Source organism: Acanthochromis polyacanthus, chromosome 16 (genome assembly GCF_021347895.1).
Source record: "Acanthochromis polyacanthus isolate Apoly-LR-REF ecotype Palm Island chromosome 16, KAUST_Apoly_ChrSc, whole genome shotgun sequence".
NCBI lineage: Eukaryota > Metazoa > Chordata > Actinopteri > Pomacentridae > Acanthochromis > Acanthochromis polyacanthus.
In genome coordinates this window covers 21,557,824-21,578,100 of record NC_067128.1, presented here as the reverse complement: position 1 = coordinate 21,578,100, position 20,277 = coordinate 21,557,824, and the positions used below count along the sequence as shown (strand labels likewise).

Sequence of the window (20,277 nt, the reverse complement as noted above, 5' to 3'; positions counted from 1 at the left end):
GCTGATGTAGTGTTCACTTGTTGTCATAGTTACAGTGATGGTGAGCTGCTATCTCGCAATGGAAATCCTGAACAAATCCATGGATCTAGACTTTAAGTTGTATTGCTGCCAAAATCTAATCAGTTAGTTCTTGTGTCATTTCTGACCTTACTTGAAAATTTCATCCAAATCTGCTATTCTGTTTTTGAGTAATATGCACAGACAAACGTACGTCGCTCGTCACATAACTCCACCGTGTTCCTCGGTGGAGTAATAATGGAGAATAATATACATCTTCAGAGATTATTAAGTAGAAATTTACTACTGATGTTGTTGTTGTGTCAGTGGAATGTACACCACCGTTAAAAAGTTTGGGGTCACTTACAAATGTCCTTATTTTTGAAAGAAAAGCTGATATTTTTAATGGCGATAACATTAAATTAATCAGAAATACAGTCTAGACATGGTTAACATGGTAAATGACTATTCTAGCTGGAAATGGCTGATTTTTAATGGAATATCTACATAGGAGTACAGAGGCCCATTTCCAGCAACCATCACTCCTGTGTTCTAATGCTACATTGTGCTAGGTAATGGTGTTGAAAGGCTAATTGATGATTAGAAAACCCTTGTGAAATTATGTTAGCACATGAATAAAAAGGTGATTTTTCATGGACAACATGAAATTGTCTGGTTGACCCCAAGCTTTTGAACAGTTGTCTACATGTTTTAGCAAAACATGGTTGGGATAATATCCGGATGAAACTACATTAAAAATAACTAGTTGATAATGTTTAGCAAAAAAAAAGTGAAAGAAATGCTATCATAAAGCTACATCCTCTTGTATGGTATTCTTACTGGAAACAAAAAGTTGAAATGGTCATAAGGACCCTAGAGCAATGACAGGGATGCAGAATTGTACTAACTTTCAAATCATTCAAATATTTCTATTTTCTTTATTTTCTCAGACTGTTTCATTTGATTAATAATAAGAGGATGTTCACATGCTGGAAATTATATTAACCTGAGAGTGCTGTGCCGTGACAAGAGCCACTGAAACCAAATAAAGCAGGTCTGAGCTGAAATAAAGTTCCACAGGCTGAAAAGGGAATTGAGATGAAAGAGGACACAGAAAGCAAAGGCAAGAGGGAGAGAGGACAGAGGAAAAGAATGAGAGAGAGAGAGAGAGAGAGAGAGAGAGAGAGAGAGAGAGAGAGAGAGAGAGAGAGAGAGAGCTAGAGAGGAGGGGAAAGGTCTTCACATTGAAAAGAGAATTGAATTTAGAGAGGAGGGAAAAGAAAGGACAGGGAGAGGGAAAGAGTCAAGAGCAGCCAGCCATTATTACCACTGACCCTCCTTGGTACTCAATAGAACTGGTTTATTAGCTTCTGTGTGTGCTTGTGTGTGCACATGATGCTGAAGTGTGTCTGCATGGATATATTTCTGTTGGTGTGTATTGCGCTACAAGTACATCCTTCTAGTCAAGTGGAGAACTGTACTGGCAGCAATCTCATTTCTTGATAGAAGAGAAGACTGAAGAAAGCATGTGTTTGTGTTTGTATTTAGCCTTATTTACAAGATGAATTCGCTGTTTAAAGCTGCAGCTCTAGTCTTTTCTGCTCTATACAGCCTATATAAGTGTGTGTAGTTACTTGGGTCGTCAAGAGGAAGTGAAGGTATTTATAGTTGGAGCCCAGAAGGCCTTAAGGAGATATATTAAGGGGGTTAACACCTGGTCAAAACCATCAGAGTGTACAGGAAATGGATGGTTAGCTTAACTGGTGCTGGGTTACAGATAAAGAAAGAGAGAAGAGCTTGGATCATAAAACTATGTCTCCTATTTTTAGTATAATGAATGAGATGTTGGTGCCATGGGAAAACAGGTTCTGATTCTCATGTAATTATTTTAAAGCATTTTGTGATCAAATGGAATTTGGTTTATTAACAAACTGAAGAGTGGAGGGAGACGTGCACATAGAGAGTAAAACACATTAGTTTTTCGGTTTTTTATGAAGACTCATCAGTTCACATTTCAGTTTGATTAGCAGTTTTCTGTCACCATAATACATTCAAAGACTTGAGCTCTTTTTAGACATATGTAACATTATCACTCCGGTAAAGTGATGGCAGTCTACCATTCAGACATAGATCACTTTTATGGTACTGTTCCTCCACAGCTTCTTTCAGACAGATCTACCTCAATCTGAGGCAGACATGGTATGATATTTGATTTAGACAACACATCAAGTGATGTAGGATACACAAATTAACTTTTCTGCTTCAAAGAGATCCTACTTTGAGCCAATTTAAAGTTTGGCTGGAGGGAGTAAGCCAAGTAGGTTTATTCAGCAAATGTTAGCCTAAATTATATGATGGTCTGATTTCAGTCAATAATTTCAGTGTAACTGTACGGCATGTTCCATACCTTTGTAAACAGTCACATGATCCTAGTTTACGCTGATCACAGATATGAAAGCTAAGTAATTCATTGCATTACTGCTGTTGTTAGATTGTGCATAAATGCACCCAGCTTTTTTGCTTTTAAGATGATCATGCGGATCCATGCTGCTGTCTGATGCAGCAAGTATGGAATAAATTCAATGAGAAGATTCTTAAAAATAGCAAACTAAACTTAATCTTCTGTTCTACCTCTTCTGATTTTGTCCCTCTCACCTTGGCTGGCCAGCGGGTTCAGGCCATTTGGATTCTGTAAAGCACCTGACGATACCCAGCTATTCCTGTTCCCCCTCGACGACCACTCAGCCTCTGCTCTGATCTCATCATGCCTTGCAGATACCTTGGCATGGATGAAAAAACGCCACCTTCAGCTCAACCTCTCCAAGACTGAGCTCCTTGTCATCCCAGCCAGTCCCTCTATTCAACAAGAAATCAACATCCAGCTTGAATCAACTCAACTCAGACCCACAAAGTCTGCCAGAAACTTAGGTGTCACGATCAATGATCAACTAACCTTCGAGGCTCATGTTAACTCTGTTGCTCGATCGTGTCAATTCGCCCTGTACAACATCAGGAAGATCAGACCCTTCCTGTCTGAATATGTAGCACAACTCCTGGTCCAGGCTCTCATATATATCACGCGTCGACTACTGCAACTCCTTACTAGCAGGCCTCCCTTCTTGCACGGTCAAACCTCTGAAGATGATCCAGAATGCAGCAGCACGTCTGGTTTTCAACCAGTCAAAAACAGCACATCATTCTATTGTTCAGATTGCTTCACTGGCTTCCATTTGCTGTCCGGATTCAAAACTCTGACACTTGCATTCAAAGCTACAATGAAAACAGCTCCCTGCTACCTGAACTCACTCATTCAGGTCTACACTCTCTCCCGGTCACTACGCTCGGCCAACAAAAGGCACCCGATACAACCACCACAACAGGGCTGGTCGATAGCGAGACTCTTCTTCTCCGTGGTTCCCCGGTGGTGAAATGAGTTACCAAACTATGTTCCATCTGCAGAGTCTCTCTCAGATTTTAAGAAAAGACTAAAAATTCAGCTCTTCACTAAATATCTTTTCACTTGACAGACTGCAAAAAAAAAAACAAACAAAAAAACAACAACCAAAGACTATCCTATTACGTCTGCACTGCCTGTAGACACCACGGTCCTATTATTACACTTGAACTTATTATATGACACTTATCCAGGTCGTTTTCTCCTAACTAGATCCTTGCTTGTGTTGCAGGAACTCTTAGATGTGCATCGCTTTGGATAAAAGTGTTTGGTAAGTGAAATTGTAGAATTCTAGACAATCTGAATTACAACTGCCGCTATAAAAATAAAATCGAATTGAATTGAAATAGCTAACATGTTGTCAAATCCTGGATTACATTAACTATTGATGAGTCTCATTAATCCAACCTTAATATTCTGTCTTTATCGGATTTAGGTTTCATTTTCATGGGCATTTCAGTTTGTTATAGATGAAAATTCATGGGGCAAAGCAAATCAGAAAAGTTTTTTTTTTAGATCTATACACACAAACAATGGACTTCAATTTGCATGAAGTGATTTAGAAAAAGCTTCTTCCACATTTCACCACCAAAAACGGTCTAAAAACCTCTGAAAGAGCAACAGTTGCTGCCAGCGTGCAGTTCTCACTTGTAGTGTGATTAAAGTGAGACTGAAACATTACCCGGTCCCTTGTAGTTTGATTGCCATCACCACTTTTATGAAAATGTTACCATCGTGTTCATTCAGACAATGAGGCAGACATATTCAGAAGTTGCCAAGTTAATGGAAAGGGGTGCATGTCTGAACGGTGCTGTATCGATGCACTCAGTCATGCTGAATTGCAGAAGTATCAACAATTTTTCCATCAAGCAGCCACTTCAACATTCTGTCTGATCCTCACTCGAAATATTGAAATCCGTAACATTACAAATATACAGCTGTCTACCTGTAAGCCAACATGCAAAACTAGTGGAGCATTACTTGTACTTTAAAGTCAACTTCTGCTTCTTTTTACTCAAGGCAATGGAGTCATACATAAACAATTCTGTCAAAGTTGAAAGCATTTTAGTTCCTTCATGTGAGGTGTCCAATAGACAGTTCTGTGTTGTCGCTTCTGTTACCAGGGCACTGTCAGTCCCATCAAACTACACCCACACAAAACAAATTATGTAAATAACTTTAGAATTTTAAGTGCTGATAGCTCACATGTGTATTTTGACTATGGATAGTTTTTGAAAGTTCTTAAAAAATTGCACTATATCCAATTATTCCCCAAGTTTTACATTTTCATAAGGCACTAAAAAGACAAACCCAAAATAGACAATATATCTGCTACTAGTAATACTGAACGAATGCTCTGCTGACAAGTGACATGCTCTCCCCGAATACTTCATCATTGTTGGTCTTGTTACTCCATCAAGGAACAGCATAGTTTTATGCTGATCGGCGTACATTTGTCCGTCCGTCCGTCTGTCTGTTCACAACATTACTCAAAAATGGACAAACACGTCTGGATGAAATTTTCAAGAAAGTCAAAAATGGACCAAGTGATTATATTTTGGCAGTGATGCAGCTTATAGTCTGGATCCACGGATCTGTTATAGATTTCTGTATCACTGCAAGATAGCACCCAACACCATCACTGTAACTATGACAACAAGTGAACACTACGTCAGCTGCCTGCTAATAATCATATGATTGTGATCATACAACAAATAGACCGCTGCGGACTTATCCCATTGGAAACAAAATCACGGAACAATTGATTAAATTGTAGGGATGTTTCTGAGTCCCTCAATTCCTGCCACCCACTACATTTTTAGGTCATGTAATCATAACGTACACGTGTATAACACGCACCTGTGCTCAGTGCAAGGTCATTTTGTTTGGGGATACATCTATTTTAAATGGCCACATTCTATGGTGAAGAGATTTCTGTCATGAATTTTTTCAAGATTTCAGCCATAAGAAATCATGCAACGACTGAGCAGCCTTTGCGGAGTACTACACTCTCTGAGTGCTTTACTTGTTGTTGAATGTTTTATATTGAGCACCTGCCAGGCTTGAAAAGAGATTTCTTTTAAAAACTTCTGTGATGGCTATATTAGAGATTTCATCAAATTAAAAAGGTCCCTCTTTACTGATGCTTCACGTAGAATTACTGTCATTTGCAAGGCTGCTAACATTAATATCAACAAATAAAGTGACATTAGCATTAACTGTAATCCTCATTATAAATCTCCTGTTGTCTAGATGAAATTGTGATCAATTAAAGTACATCATATCTATCATATCAGCAGCTAGTTGCATTAAGTCACCTAAATCTAACTAAATGCAACTAAAAAAAAATCACATCTGCAAGACAGATGACATCTGAACATACTGGAAAATCCTAAATAGCAGCTAGTGAGTCTTAGTGTTTTAGCTGACATATTTGTTAAGCAGCCGCATTAAAGAGCTTTCAGCTATATTCTAAATGGCTGTTTATGTACTGCAAATTGAAAAGCAGAATCACTTAGCGGTGAGTGGATAGTCTATTAGCATGGGAGGAATAGAGTAGCTTATTTTGTTAAAGTCCATAACACAGACAAATTGGCACATTACAATTAATTACCACTAACAACAACAAAAGCACTGGAGATAATGAAGTGTAATGGCAGGTAGTGCATAGCAGGTATCAATTAGACTAATAGAGCAAGAAACACCAACTGCTGATTACCTCTTTAATACTGTCATTACTAATAAAAAATATTATTTTACATTACATCAGCTTCGATGTGTTCTGAGTCAATACAGCTCTCTTTATTTCTCTCCACTTTAGCAAAGAGCTGCTAACTTTCTCTGACTGCAGGCTCCAGTGGTATCGGAACAGCACTTACACGTGAACATAATAATGTATGCACAGATGCATCCTGTATATTCAGCTGCACACACAGTATAAACATTCACACACACATAGAGACTGAAATAAACAAACAGGCACAAACACTCAAAGGTACCTGGTTATGCTTTAGAATGTTGCAAAACTGAGAAGACATGTAACTATGGACTAATATACTCTAATTTTCCACCACCAAACCTCTAAGCCAACAAACAGCCACCTCCAGTGGTGTTACTCTAGATTATGGGTGGTGCGAAAACTAGGAAGGCATAAAGAACAGTGCAGAATTCAGTGGACCAGCACAAGCAAATGTATAGTAACAGCACTGTCTCCCATAATCATGCTACTTTAAAACCAAACTGCATTCTTAAATATGTTTTGGGGTAAACCTTTTTCTACCAGATCATACTTGTGTACGATGTATCAGAAATACATATATTATCACCAAATCTTTGCCATTTATTTTTCTCCTTTACTGTCGCTTCTTTTCAGCAGCCAATCAAATGACAATGAGTCAGTTTGCCTTCCAGTAGCAAATGAGGTTTATAAAAAGACTAAAAGGCAGACAGAGACATTCAGCTATGGACAGCATGGCGAAGCATTCAGACTATGCAGGGCAGTGAGCTGAGGTTTCATGTTCACAAGGAGCAACAATTACCGCAGCTGAAAAAATATTTTGTGCACATTGTTTCATCTCCATAGTCATAAAGCGTGATATTTAAATTACAATAACAATAAATGTCTATGTAGATACCCAACAAACACTAACTGAAATTGCAAAACAGAATTCTAATCTGTAACCAGCTTGCAAAAGCATTTTCATCCGCTATTAAGCATTTTCATCTGCTACTTTCACTAAAAACATATATGGATGTTTATACTTTAATGGGAAAAGATTTTAAGATAAACACATCAAAGCAGTTGACATAGTATCTAGTATACATTAACGTATTGACAGTAATTCTGTCGTCAGTGACAAAAATCTTAAATTAACAAACTATAAAAGAGACAGCTAAGGCTGCATATACAATATATTTATTTTAAAATGTTGGTCAGGAGCAGGTTGCACAGTGTCTTGGTAGTTAGTACTGTCGCCTTGCAGCTAGAAGATCCCCGGTTTGTGTCCTGGCCTGGGCCTATGATCTTTCTGCATGGAGTTTACATGTTCTCCCTGTGCATGCGTGGGTTTTCTCCGGGTACTCTGGCTTCCTCCCACAGTCCAAAAAACATGCTCAGGTGAATTGGTAACTCTCAATTGTCCGTAAGTGTGAATGTGAGTGTGATTGTTTGTCTCTATATGTAGCCCTGCGATAGACTGGTGACCTGTCCAGGATGTCCCTTTCCTTCACCCTAAGTCAGCTGGGATAGACTCCAGCCCCCGTGACTTTAATGAGGATTAAGCGGTGTATAGATAATGGATGAATGGATGGATGAATGGATGGATGGAAAGATGGTCAGGGGCATAAACATTTGTGTTAGTGATTCCCCGCCAGCCCTAGTTTGATTAGAGTCTTGTCAGTATCCTTTACATCCAGTATGATGACTATAAAGCTACTGGTTTGATACATACCATTCTATAATAGGCCACTGTGATTTATTAGCTGTGTAGCTTGTTGCTATATTACACTGTTCATGTTTTAAACTTTATAGATCTGTCATTAACAATATTGGAAACTTCAGAATTAATAACTGACACAGATTAAGAAACCTATGATTGCTTATTAATTAATTAGCGTTTGCCATGCAAAACTATTTGCCCTAATACAGAAATGTTCTATTTTTGCATATTTCTCACACATAAATGTGTCAGACCATCAAACTAATATTTATAATTATTTCTTATTTGACAGAGAAAGCTCACAAATTGGTTGGTCCCTTGGCAGCAACAACTGTAGTTAAATGTTTGTTACAGCTTGTGATCAGTTTTTATATCACCATGGAGGAATTTTAAGTGACTCTTCTCTGCAGAATAGTTTTAATTCAGCCACAATAGATGGTTTATTAGCATGAATTGCCCTTTTAAAGTCTTACTACAGCATCTGAATGTAATTGAACTCTGGACTTTGAGTTGGCCACTCCAAAACCTTAATTTAGTTGTTTCTGAGTCAGAGGTGGACTTTCTTGCGTGCTTTGAGTCATTGTCGTGCTGTATAAATCATTTGTGTTTGAGCTGTAGGTCATGAACTGATGGTTGATATTCTCCAGGAGGATTTACTGATAAAGAACAGAATTCATGGCTCCATCAATTATGATAAGTCGTCCAAGTCCTGTGGAAGCAAAGCAGCCCCAAACCATCACACTACCACCACCATGTTTCACTGCTGATATGATGTTGTTCTTGTGGAACACACCCAGAAAGTTCCACCTTGGACTCATCGGTTCACAGGATGTTATCCCAAAAGTCTTGGAGCTAATCTCCATATGTCTTTTTTTTTTTAAATGCTTGACAAACCTTTATGTTCTTTTTGGTCAGGAGTGGTTTGTGCCTTGCTACTCTCCCATAGATGTGTCTTCCTTATTGTGGAATCATGTAGATGACCCTTAACTGAGGCCAATGAGGTCTTGAGTTCTTTTGATATTCATCTGGGTTCTTTTGCGACTTCCTGGATAAGATGTTTATGCGTCTCTATTTGTGGATAATGTCTCTCATTGTGGTTCTCTTCAGTCACAGAGCCTTAGCAATGACTTTGTAGTTCTTTCCAGACTGATAAATGTCAGTCAGGAAAGAACTACATCTTTTCTCATCTGTTCTTGAATCTCTTTAGAACATAGCATCAAGTGCTGCTTTTGAGACCCTTTAGCTTCTTCACAATGCCAAACAGGTTCCAATTAGTGATGTTTCCATTCAACAAGCCTGGCAGTAATTATATATGGGTGTAGCTGGTGAAACCGAACCGAGCTGCCCAATGAATATGGTCATTTGGTAGACTGATAGCTTCACATAGGGCAATGTGGGCTGGATAGCATTTTTCTTTCTATAGATCTGAAAAATTTATGTGTAAGAAACATGCAAAATTAAACATTTCTGTAGAGGGGCAAATACTTTTGCATGGCATTGTATGTGATATCAGTTAGCAAGAATTCATATTTGTCATACAATTATCAAAGGGTTTTGTTAAACAACCTGGCTACCCAAAGGTTAATCCATAAAGCATTAGTAAATGATTAACCAACCATTAGCTTTCTAGGAACTGGTGAGGGTAGTGTATTTGATGTTCAGTGAGTAATATTATCTCTTATGTCTTCTGACAGTAGCTTTTCTGCTAAACATATCACTGAAGATCTACATATAAGCCCTTAATGAAACCTATTCAATCCTTTAAAAATGAGCACAAGGCTTTGTGTGAGGTTTTTTGAAGCTTTGAATTTTTAAAAAAATAAAGCACAGTAACTTTGACATTAATTATATTTTCCGAAAAACTAAAAGATACAGAAGACTATTCACAACAAGTCAGAATTTCAGATATTTGCAGTTTCAGCTCAATACAAAAGAGCCTGAATGTGTTGTATTTCAGTCAGCCTTGGTGGTGAAAGGACTATATTTACTCAGTGTGCGTCATCACCTGACAGCATAGCCTGAAGTTTTAACAAGACTAGCATCCAGACAGAAAGATTTCTCATTAGTTCTGAGTTGGTAAAGAAGCCCACAGCTAATGGAACACAAATGCCACTCAACTCAAAATGTGCTACGGACAGAAAGAGGGATGGACAATGAGACATATAATACTCAGAAAATAGCTAATGAGCAGCAGTCTCCATTGGCATTTGGTAACAGCTGACTATAAGCGTGATTTATTTAGATAGTTCTAGCAATGAAAACAACGAGCATGCACTCAAATGTCTATGCACATTTCAAATAATGTAGTTGCTTCAGTATTGATGCCACAGTTAGATCATGAAATATACTTAGTAGTTAATGGCTCCTGATGATATGTAAATGCTGGTAAATTGGAAAAACTGAATTGAATTAAAGAGATACATGAATGTGCATTTCTAACAATGATGAATTCAGTGATTTAATGTTTGTCTGTGTGAAAGCATCATTTTTCATGCTTGTTATGTGTTCTGACTGACTGTTACCTGTCACAACGAGGTCCTGTGTAGCCGGACTGACAGCGGTCGCACAGCAGCTCTCCTCCTTCACCTAAGTGGCAGGTGGGACTGAAGCTATTATGGTTCCCATGGCGACGTTGTTGTGGTTGTTGTTGAAGTTGTTGATGAGTTCGGTAGCGTTGTCCCAGTGCAGACAAAGGCAAGAGGAAGAAGAGAAGACAGAGGCGAGTTAAGGCCATTGTTTGTCTTCTCATACACACCCCTGGGTCCCTGCTTTCACTTTTCCCTGCTTACATTCACAATCTGACACTTACAATATTTCCTCTCTCACACACACACATACATGAACTTCTGTACATTAAGACTCTCCCAATTTTGAAAACACTCTCCCTCTCTGGAAACTGCAGTCTAAATGACCTGAGAGAGAGACAGAGAAAAGTGATAGTCTCTTACCCGCGTTCTGTCACCCTCCCACTTCCATAAACCAAAGATAGTTTTGCTGGCTTGGGTTCCATGCCGCAGACTGACTCACTAGCTGTCTGACTAGTTCATTAATTTGCGAGCTGGCGAGTTACAAATAAGCCTGCTTGACAAACAAAAACGTGAAAATGATTGTTTTTTTTTTGTTGTTGTATTAACTCAGTTGTGTCTGTACAAAACCAGTTGTACTTATCTGAACCCAAAGCAGTTGCAAGGTGTTAATTACTGATGGCACATTTTTCCTCACTGTGAGCTCATTTTTTCACTCTAATATAAGGACTTGCACCTGTATGGAAACTGTCATTACTAATGGAAACAACCATGGTGAGAAAGAAAGGGGACTCAAAAAAAAAGTCTTTTGCTGAATGAGCCATAAAATGTCATAAATGGCAAGAAGACATAAAGAAAGCTGAATTGCTTGTTTACTTTATAGAATCTAAAATAAAAAAGGGATCCACGTGCATATTTTTCCAAGTGTCCACCTATATGCCACCGCTCAAAAGTTTGGGGTCACCCAGACGATTTCATGTTTTCCATGAAAACTCACATTTTTATTCATGTGCTAACATATGTTTCTAATCATCAATTTGCCTTTCAACATGATTAGCTAACACAATGTAGCATTAGAACACAAGACTGATGGTTGCTGGAAATGTTCCTCTGTACCCCTATGTGATATTTCATTCAAAATCAGTCGTTTCCAGCTAGAATAGTAATTCAACACATTAACAATGTCGAGACTGTATATCTGATTCATTTAATGTTGTCATCATGGAAAAACAGCTCTTCTTTCAAAAAAATAAGGACATTTGTAAGTGACCCCAAACTTTTGAATGGTAATGTACGTAGATGTTTACCATCATTACAATTTCTACAATTTCTATGTTTTTTACACAACTCTGTCTTTTTACTCTAGAAAGAAAAATATATTTTCCAACAACTTATTGAGAAGTAGCTCCTGTGTATACCATTTTTGAGCCGGGCTGCATTTGTTATATTGATCCAGAATGTTTTATTTTACTCTTAGTCTCTCTTGTCGTCTCGTCTCTGCTTTCCGGAAACACTGCTTGCAGTTTACTTGAAAACTCGTTCAATTCTTGTCATGTTGGTCACAACTGAGCATTTTTACAGAATCCGGTGCATTTGTTTTATTCTGTGGATGAGAAATTTGTATTTTAAACTCAGATATGTTTATTTTTCAGAGAAAATAATATTAAACAAACATACAGATTTTTGAAGAAAATCTATTTTTACAAGGATTAGTTGTACAAATTTCAAATTTCAAACAATTCACACTCATGAGCACAACATGTACTATTTAAATATGTATTAATTGAGTAGTTGTAAATGATTAAATCAATGCCTATATCAATATATATATTTTAAATGTAATTAAATTTTTTTGTTTAAGATTTTAAGTCAGTCTGAATATTTTTCTTGTCCGTCTCCTCCTTTGACATTAAACTAAATATCTTTGGATTGTAGACAAAACAGCACATTTCAGGACATCATTTGAGAGTTTTAAAAACACTGATTAACATTTTTACTTCTTTTTTTTTTTTACATTTTAAAGACCATATGATTAATCGAGAAGATAATCTATAGATTAATAAGCAACTAAAATAGTCATTTTTTGCAGCTCTATCATAAATCAACATCAAATCTGCAACTCTACATATGCTGTCTACATTTGCGTACAATACTTAATATGATGGAATATAATTACAACCATAAAGACACCATGAAGAAAGAGTTGGGGAATATGAAAAGTAAATAAATCAGTAACTATGTTCTGTAGAATTTTGGATGTATTTTGTGTAAGTGGTGAAGAAAGTTGTTTTTGTAAATTAAAATCAAAGGCAGGATAAATCACTGTAGGTAGAAATGATGATGGGATGTATGGATAGATAATGGACTGAGATCTTACACTAAATGTCAATGAAATTTGTTAAGTAGATAAAAATCTAAATCATTGACTTACAGAAAAGTCTAAATTAGTGTCCTTGGCAGTACAGTAATTAAGCCTGGCTGTAAATAATAGGAACAGCATTCAACATCTAAACTGATTTCTATTGATTCCGTGTAAATCAGCACCATGCATCTTTTGCTGACACTAATAGGGAAAGCACTTCATGAGATATTCATAAGCACTTACACATGACCGATAACTGGAACAATCTGAAGGGCTATTTTTTGTGACGAGCCTCTGTGAACATTAGAGACTGCATGGCTATTTTGAGGGGTTGAAAGGCATGGCACCTTTGAGCTATTATTACTGCTGGGGGTAGAGGGAGGCAGAGAAGGGGAGGGGTGAGCGAGAGAGTTGTGTCTTTCTTTAGCTCTTAGGGTTTTGGACATGACATGTCATGAGTGCATGAAAATTCTCAGCTGCTGCTGCCTGTGTATGCATGTGTACATGTTTGTTTGTGTCTACTCATGCTAGTAATATCACACATATATGCAGCAGCTCTCTCTGGCCATTTGGAGAAACTGCAGATCTATGATAAGAGAGGTAAATATTTTTGTAATTTTTAATATACACTGCCATTCAAAAGCTTGGGGTCACTCAGACAATTTCATGTTTTCCATGAAAACTCACACTTTTATTCATGTGCTAACATAACTGCACAAGGGTCTTCCAATCATCAATTAGCCTTTCAACATGATTAGCTAACACAATGTACAATTAGAATACAACAGTGATGGTTGCTGGAAATGGCCTCTGTACCCCTATGGAGATATTCCATGAAAAATCAGCCATTTTCCACTACAATAGTCATTTACCACATTAACAATTGCTAGACTGTATTTCTGATTAATTTAATGTTATCTTTACCGAAAAAAAATAAGTTACCCCACACTTTTAAATGGTAGTGTATGTTTATACACTGTTTCCACTAATCGGACCAGTTCTACCAGAAACAACAGAAACAGAGATTTCGTTGCCAGTAGCAACCATTACAGTCCCAGCACAGCAACTATTTTTTGGCCCTAAAGTTTAACAGACAGTGTTACATCAGTAATTTTGTCAGATCTGAAGCCAAGCAAGCTATCATAGAAATATTTTATCCACCACTTTCAAAAAGTCTTTATTGAACCTTAATTTGTTAGTATAATTTCCACTAGAGTTGTTTATGATTGCTGATTTAATTGCTGCTAAGTACAGTACTGCTAACCAAACCAACCATTATATACCAGCTGTCTGAGGTAATGCATTTCTAGCATTTACAATTATTTTTAATTTCTGAGCTATGTCTGCTGACTAATTTTGAATGTTATCACAACATTTAAGGAGTGTTATCAGTGCACATCATTCCCACACATGTGGGTAAGAAGGGACTGATCACCACATGCTACGTAGCAGAGCCATGACTTTCTATCACAATTATATTCCTGCATTGGACAGGCTGGTGGAGCTGTAAATCATCAGACTTTCAGTATTCAGACAGAAGTTCAAGTCCCATCTCAGATGACTAGCATAGCACTATTTGTAGACTTTAGTCACCATTTGACTTCAGTTTTTTTAGTGTACATTTCATTAAGTTACCACGCCACCAAACAGGGACAAGTTCACGAAGATATGAAGGCAGGACTTGATAATCTATGAATTAAAGAGTCTAAAGGGCAACACAGGTCAACCAATAAATTAATAACATTTTCTGCATGACTGGCCATCAGTGTCTGCATGTATTCTGTATGAACTACTGGGAAAATAGGCCAGTGTCACTTAACTGGGCTGCATCTGAGACACATGCCAGACTGTGTGGGTCAAATTCTCACAGCCCAACGGTTTTTAAATGACATGCTTTCTTTTAACAAACGTGTTTACTATGTGTTGACGTGGGGAACTTTCAGCGAACAAGCTGCATGTAATTTAAAGAGCAGTTTAGAATATACTTGACCCTGAACAAGACATCCACCCATCCATTCACTATCTACACACTGCTTTATCCTCTCCCAGGTCCACCTATATACAATTTGGAATCACCACCTAACCTCAGCATGTTTTTGGACTGTGAACAAGACATGAGTTTGGGTTTCACAACATATGTGTTCATACATTTCTTTATGTTTTAGACTGTGACACTATTTTTGCTTTCCTCAGAAAGTAGTTTGTGCAGTCTAAGAAACTGTGATTTAAGCCTGTGATGTAGACACAGCATGAGCACCTTTTCATATAAGAGAAAACGTATGGTAGAGGGTTTAAAATTATTTAAAGACTTGTGCGAGGTTTGCGCTTTCTACTGTGTTAAGTTTTCCAGCCACAATTATGCTGATTCTGATGACTACGATGACATTTCCACCCACAGGGATGATGTTTCTCTACTTCTAGTGAATGCGTCTACCTGTGGTGATGATATTTCTATTAATGTCACTACAATTACATTCCTACCCTTGGTGATGAAGTCTCTAGCTGTGGTGATAGCCTCTTAAGACCGGAAAAACAAAACTGAGTGTCAGGAGAGAACAGCAGAGGAGAGAGGATTATGGAGAGAGGTTTTCAATGGAGAGAAATAGGGGCCACAGAGTCATAGGGGTAAGCAGTGGTAGACTGAAATGTTAGATTAAATTGTGCTGTCATGGCAGCATTAACCCCTGGGTCGTCAGAACCTACTTGTTGCTAGGAAGACTGAGTGGGCAGGCACAGGGCTGACAGTCTTCAGGTGACCCATGGGTGGCATTGCCATAGTAACCAGGTAGACAGGTGTCACAGTGGGGGCCAGCTGTGTTGTGGATACAGTCCTGGAGGAGACAAAAAGGTCCAAGTTCATCCAGTTATCTAGCAAATAGGTTGCCTAATTGATTCACTAAGCATGTTCTGTTATGGTAAAAACTCATCAAAACAAAAATGCATTTTGTTAAATCATTGCATTGCACACACTGATAATTACTCTAACAAGGAACGCGCCAAAGACGTGACGATTGGCGTTGGTTAGCCCATCTGTTTGTCTGTCTGTTAACAACATTACTCAAAAACGAACGAATGGATTTGGATGAAATTTTCAGGGAAGGTCAGAAATGACACCAGGACCAACGGATTAGATTTTGGCAGCGATGGAGTTTACAGTCTGGACCCACGGATTTGTTAAAGATTTCTGTATAATTGCGAGAAGAAGAAGTTTCACAGCATCACTGTAACTATGACTACAAGTGAACACTACGTCAGCTGCCTGCTTGATGATCACATGATTGCAGTCCTACTACAAATCCACTGCTGTGGACCACAAACTGTTTAAAGATTTCATTCACATTTCACACAATGACTGAGCCTTGGCAGAGTACAGCATTCTCTGAGTGCGTTACTTGTTGATATTGCATCACCTTCAGTGTAATTTACAAAATTCTGAACACAAACTGGTAGAAGAGCAGGTGAATAGTGAGCCACAAATGTTGCTCATTTGCAGCTAATTGCTTGTGTAGGATTCAAACAGACCTGCTCTATTTTGGTATAACTGGTGCTACTCGAGGTGAAAATTAACATACTTGGGGGGCTACAGCAGTGCAATAATAGTAACAGATCTTTGTTGATATATTTTTACCAAATAAGACCTGCTGTTATTAAGTCAAAATACAAAATACTGTCAAAATATCTTATTACCAGGCAGAAAGCAGCATTAAAAAGGTGGTCAAAGGTATGACATGGTTCAGGTTTTGCATTACATATTGCTGCTATGACACATGTAATACCCAGTTTTACCAATGACTAGGCTGTCTATCTACTTTAGAATCATCCATCCATCCATTCTCTATACACCGCTTTATCCTCACTAGGGTCATGGGGGGGCTGGAGCCTATCTCAGCTGACTCGGGTGAAGGCAGGGGACACCCTGGACAGGTCGCCAGTCTGTCGCAGGGCTACATATACAGACAAACAATCACACTCACATTCACACCTATGGGCAATTTAGAGTGATCAATTAACCTCAGCGTGAATGCGAGTGTGATTGTTCGTCTATGTATGTAGCCCTGCGACAGACTGGCGACCTGTCCTGGGTGTCCCCTGCCTTTGCCCGAGTCAGCTGGGATAGGCTCCAGCACCCCCCGCGACCCGAGTGAGGATAAAGCGGTATATAGAGGATGGATGGATGAATTAACCTCAGCATATTTTTGGACTGTGGGAGGAAGCTGGAGTGCCCGGAGAAAACCCACACACAGGGAGAACATGCAAACTCCATGCAAAAACATCCCAGGCCCATACTTTAGAATCAGCACAACTTAAAATATTTTTTTTCCTACAAAACTAGGAACGAAAAGGAATGAATAGCTGTGATTGCTTTTCAGCATTATTTGCTGAAACATTAATATGATCATTAATAAAATTCTTTGTTCTGAATGTTATTTAGACTCCTTTGTCATCCTGGCTAACATAAAGATTGACATTACACATATAGGTTGCCCACCAATAGCATGTCGAGTGTGAATCTAGTTTCTGAGTGACTGGTCATATATTTATTTAACTAAAACCAAGACAACAACCCCAGATTCACTCCTTCCAGTGAAACAATACCACTGATGATAATGATTCTATGAATGCTGTGGCTCAGGTGATAGAGCGGGTCATCCAATGATCAAAGGGTCGGCGGTTCGATTCCCACTCTGTCCTAGTCATGTGTTGTTGTGTCCTTGGGCAAGACACTTTACCCACCTTTCCTCCAGTGCTGCTACTCACACTTGTGTATGAATGTTGGTGGTGGTCGGAGGCCATTGGCGCGGATTGGCAGCCATGCTTCTGTCAGTCTGCCCCAGGGCATATGTAGTTTACCACCAGAGAGTGAATGAATAATGGATTCATTGTAAAGCGCTTTGAGTGCCTTGAAAAGCGCTATATAAATCTAATCCGTTATTATTATTATTATTGATAATGTTTCTCTCATTCTGACGGCCTTGCCTTCCTGCCCTGCCCCGACTCGCACATATACTATAAATGCAGTCATGTCAAAACTGCCCAAAAGAGTTACAATGAAATTTTCAACATTTCAGGATTAAAAATGTTTGGGGTCATTTTACCAATAATTTAAAGATTGTGCTCTTTCCACTGGAAAAGTTCGACTGTCGGTCTTGTTCTTTTCTTTGATGTCATATGTCCGCTTGAGCAACAGTTGCAGCTTCATGTTGCTGTCTACGTGCACATGTTTGTGTGTGTGTGTGTGTGTGTGTGTGTGTGTGTGTGTGTGTGTGTGTGTGTGTGTGTGTGTGTGTGTGTGTGTGTGCGTGCATGTGTCAATTATGTTCCAGTTTCATCTTAGATCAAACACCTCTTCACCGCTGGAAGACACTCTGACATATATTCACTGTGTTAACCTATAGGATCATGGCATCATTCAGTCATTCAATGATAGCCAGAAATCACAGTCCTCAGGGAGGAGGTGTGTGCATCTGTCTGCCTGTCACTGTGTATGAATATGTATACGGGAGATGTGTGTGGTTGTTTATGTGCATGTTTGTGAGTGAGTTTGTGTCAAACTGTCTTCCTCTCTGTGTATGTGTATGTGTGTGTGTGTGTGTGTGAGTCAGAGAGAAAGCCTCCCTGCCTGTCTGTCTGTCGTCTTTATCTGAGGACGTGACGCCCTCTGACACATCCCAGCATCATCCTCATCTATAATGAAACATAACATGGGAATACAAAACCCACAGGTGTGTGTGTGTGTCCTGTGTGACTGTATGTGTGTATGTTAGTGAGTGTATGTGCATACAGGTGTGTGTACTACTGTGTGTGTGCGTTTAGTTTGATAATAACTGACAGCTTAAGCCTAAGGCAATGTGTAGACTAGGAAGTGAGTGTGTGAGTTGCACATGAACAGGTTGGTGTGTGTGTGTGTGTGTGTGTGTGTGTGTGTGTGTGTGTGTGTGTGTGTGTGTGTGTGTGTGTGTGTGTGTGTGTGTGTGTGTGTGTGTGTAGTCAAGGTGCCTCCACCCTGCAGTTCCTCTAACGACTCCAAAAAGACTTAATTATGACTGATTACAGATCACTATGAATACAGAAAAATTAAATATATACACTACCAGTCAAAAGTTTGGACACATCTTCTCATTCAGTGGTTTTTACTTATTTTAATTATTTTCTACATTGTAAAATTAATACTGACATCAAAACTATGAAAGAACACATGGAATTATGTTGTAAGCAAAACAGCATTAAACAAATCAGAATATGTTTTATATTTCAGATTATTCAAAGTAGCCTCCTTTTGTTTTGATTACTGCTTTAGACACTCTCAATGAGCGACATGAGGTAGTCACCTGGAGTGGTTCTGAATTAACAGGTGGGTCTTGTCAAGAGTCAGTTTGCGGAGTTTCTTGCTTTCTTGATGTGCTTGAGACCATCAGTTGTGTTGTGCAGAGGTAGGGTTAGTACACAGTGGATATTCAAGAACCACTGAACTCAGTAAACAGAAATGACAGTCCATCATCACTTTAAGACATGACAGTCAGTCAGCCCGGAAAATTTCAAGAACTTTGAATGTATTCTCAAGCGCAGTCGCAAATACCAGGAGTGATGGAGTGCTGTGTCAGATGACCTGGCCTCCACAGTCTCCTGACCTAAACCCAATCGAGATGGTTCGGGATGAGAAGGACCAGAGAGTGAAGTAAAAGCAGTCAATAAGAGCCCAGCATCTCTGTGAACTCCTTCAAGACTCTTGGAAAACCATTTCAGGTAACTACCCCATGAAGCTCATCGAGAGTTACTGATTTACATGTTTTTGTTTACCACATAATTCAATATGTGTTCTTTCATATTTTTGATGTTTTCAATACTAATCTACAAATAAAATTTAAAAAAAGAAAATAATTTTCAATATAAATTGTGTCTCATTTTGCATGCGCAAACAGACTCAAGAAAGAAGAGAATAAATTTAACAGTTAACACTTAAGGTGTTAACTGTTAAGTATATTTGTTTTTATTAAACATTTTTTCAGGTTCATGTTAGAATCCCAGACTAACGCATGTTTTGCGTTACTGTGGTACTTAAAGCTGGAAGGGCTTCGGTGAAAAGAAAACTCTTTCCTGCAGAGTGTCCATATTACTGTATGTCGATTGGCTGTTCCGTCTTGGTTTTGTTGTACTCAAATTTCTCACCGAGAGGGCCAACATCCTGTTTAGTCTGGCCCAACCGATATGGATTTTTTGAGGCCGATACTGATTCCAATATTTAGCAGAAAAAAATTCTGATAACTGATCAATCGGCCGATTAACTTAAAAAATATACGATGAAAAAAACTTCTTTTTGGTCCCTTAACACTTACAACAACAAAAATATGAAATACAGGCAGAACATTTTACTATTTTACTATACTTTGTCCTTTAGTATTTGCTTAACTTTACTACAGAGAGGAATTTCCAAGTACAAAAACATGCAACAAAGCATTAAACCTCTGGGAAATTATATAACCTTAAAAACAGAGTCAATCT

At 38.4% G+C, this 20,277-nt stretch overlaps 1 protein-coding gene across 2 annotated transcripts in view; it reads right to left on the bottom strand.

Annotated features, from left to right (window-relative positions):
• Positions 1–20,277, bottom strand: part of lama2 (laminin, alpha 2) — a 351,505-nt gene that overhangs the window by 172,407 nt on the left and 158,821 nt on the right. For both annotated transcript variants that reach the window (XM_051960749.1, XM_051960750.1), the window contains exons 19-20: positions 15,481–15,608; positions 10,413–10,499 (exon numbers count right to left, since the gene is read on the bottom strand). In XM_051960749.1, the coding sequence (XP_051816709.1) occupies positions 10,413–10,499; positions 15,481–15,608 (215 nt within the window). The remainder of the gene's footprint in view (positions 1–10,412; positions 10,500–15,480; positions 15,609–20,277) is intronic.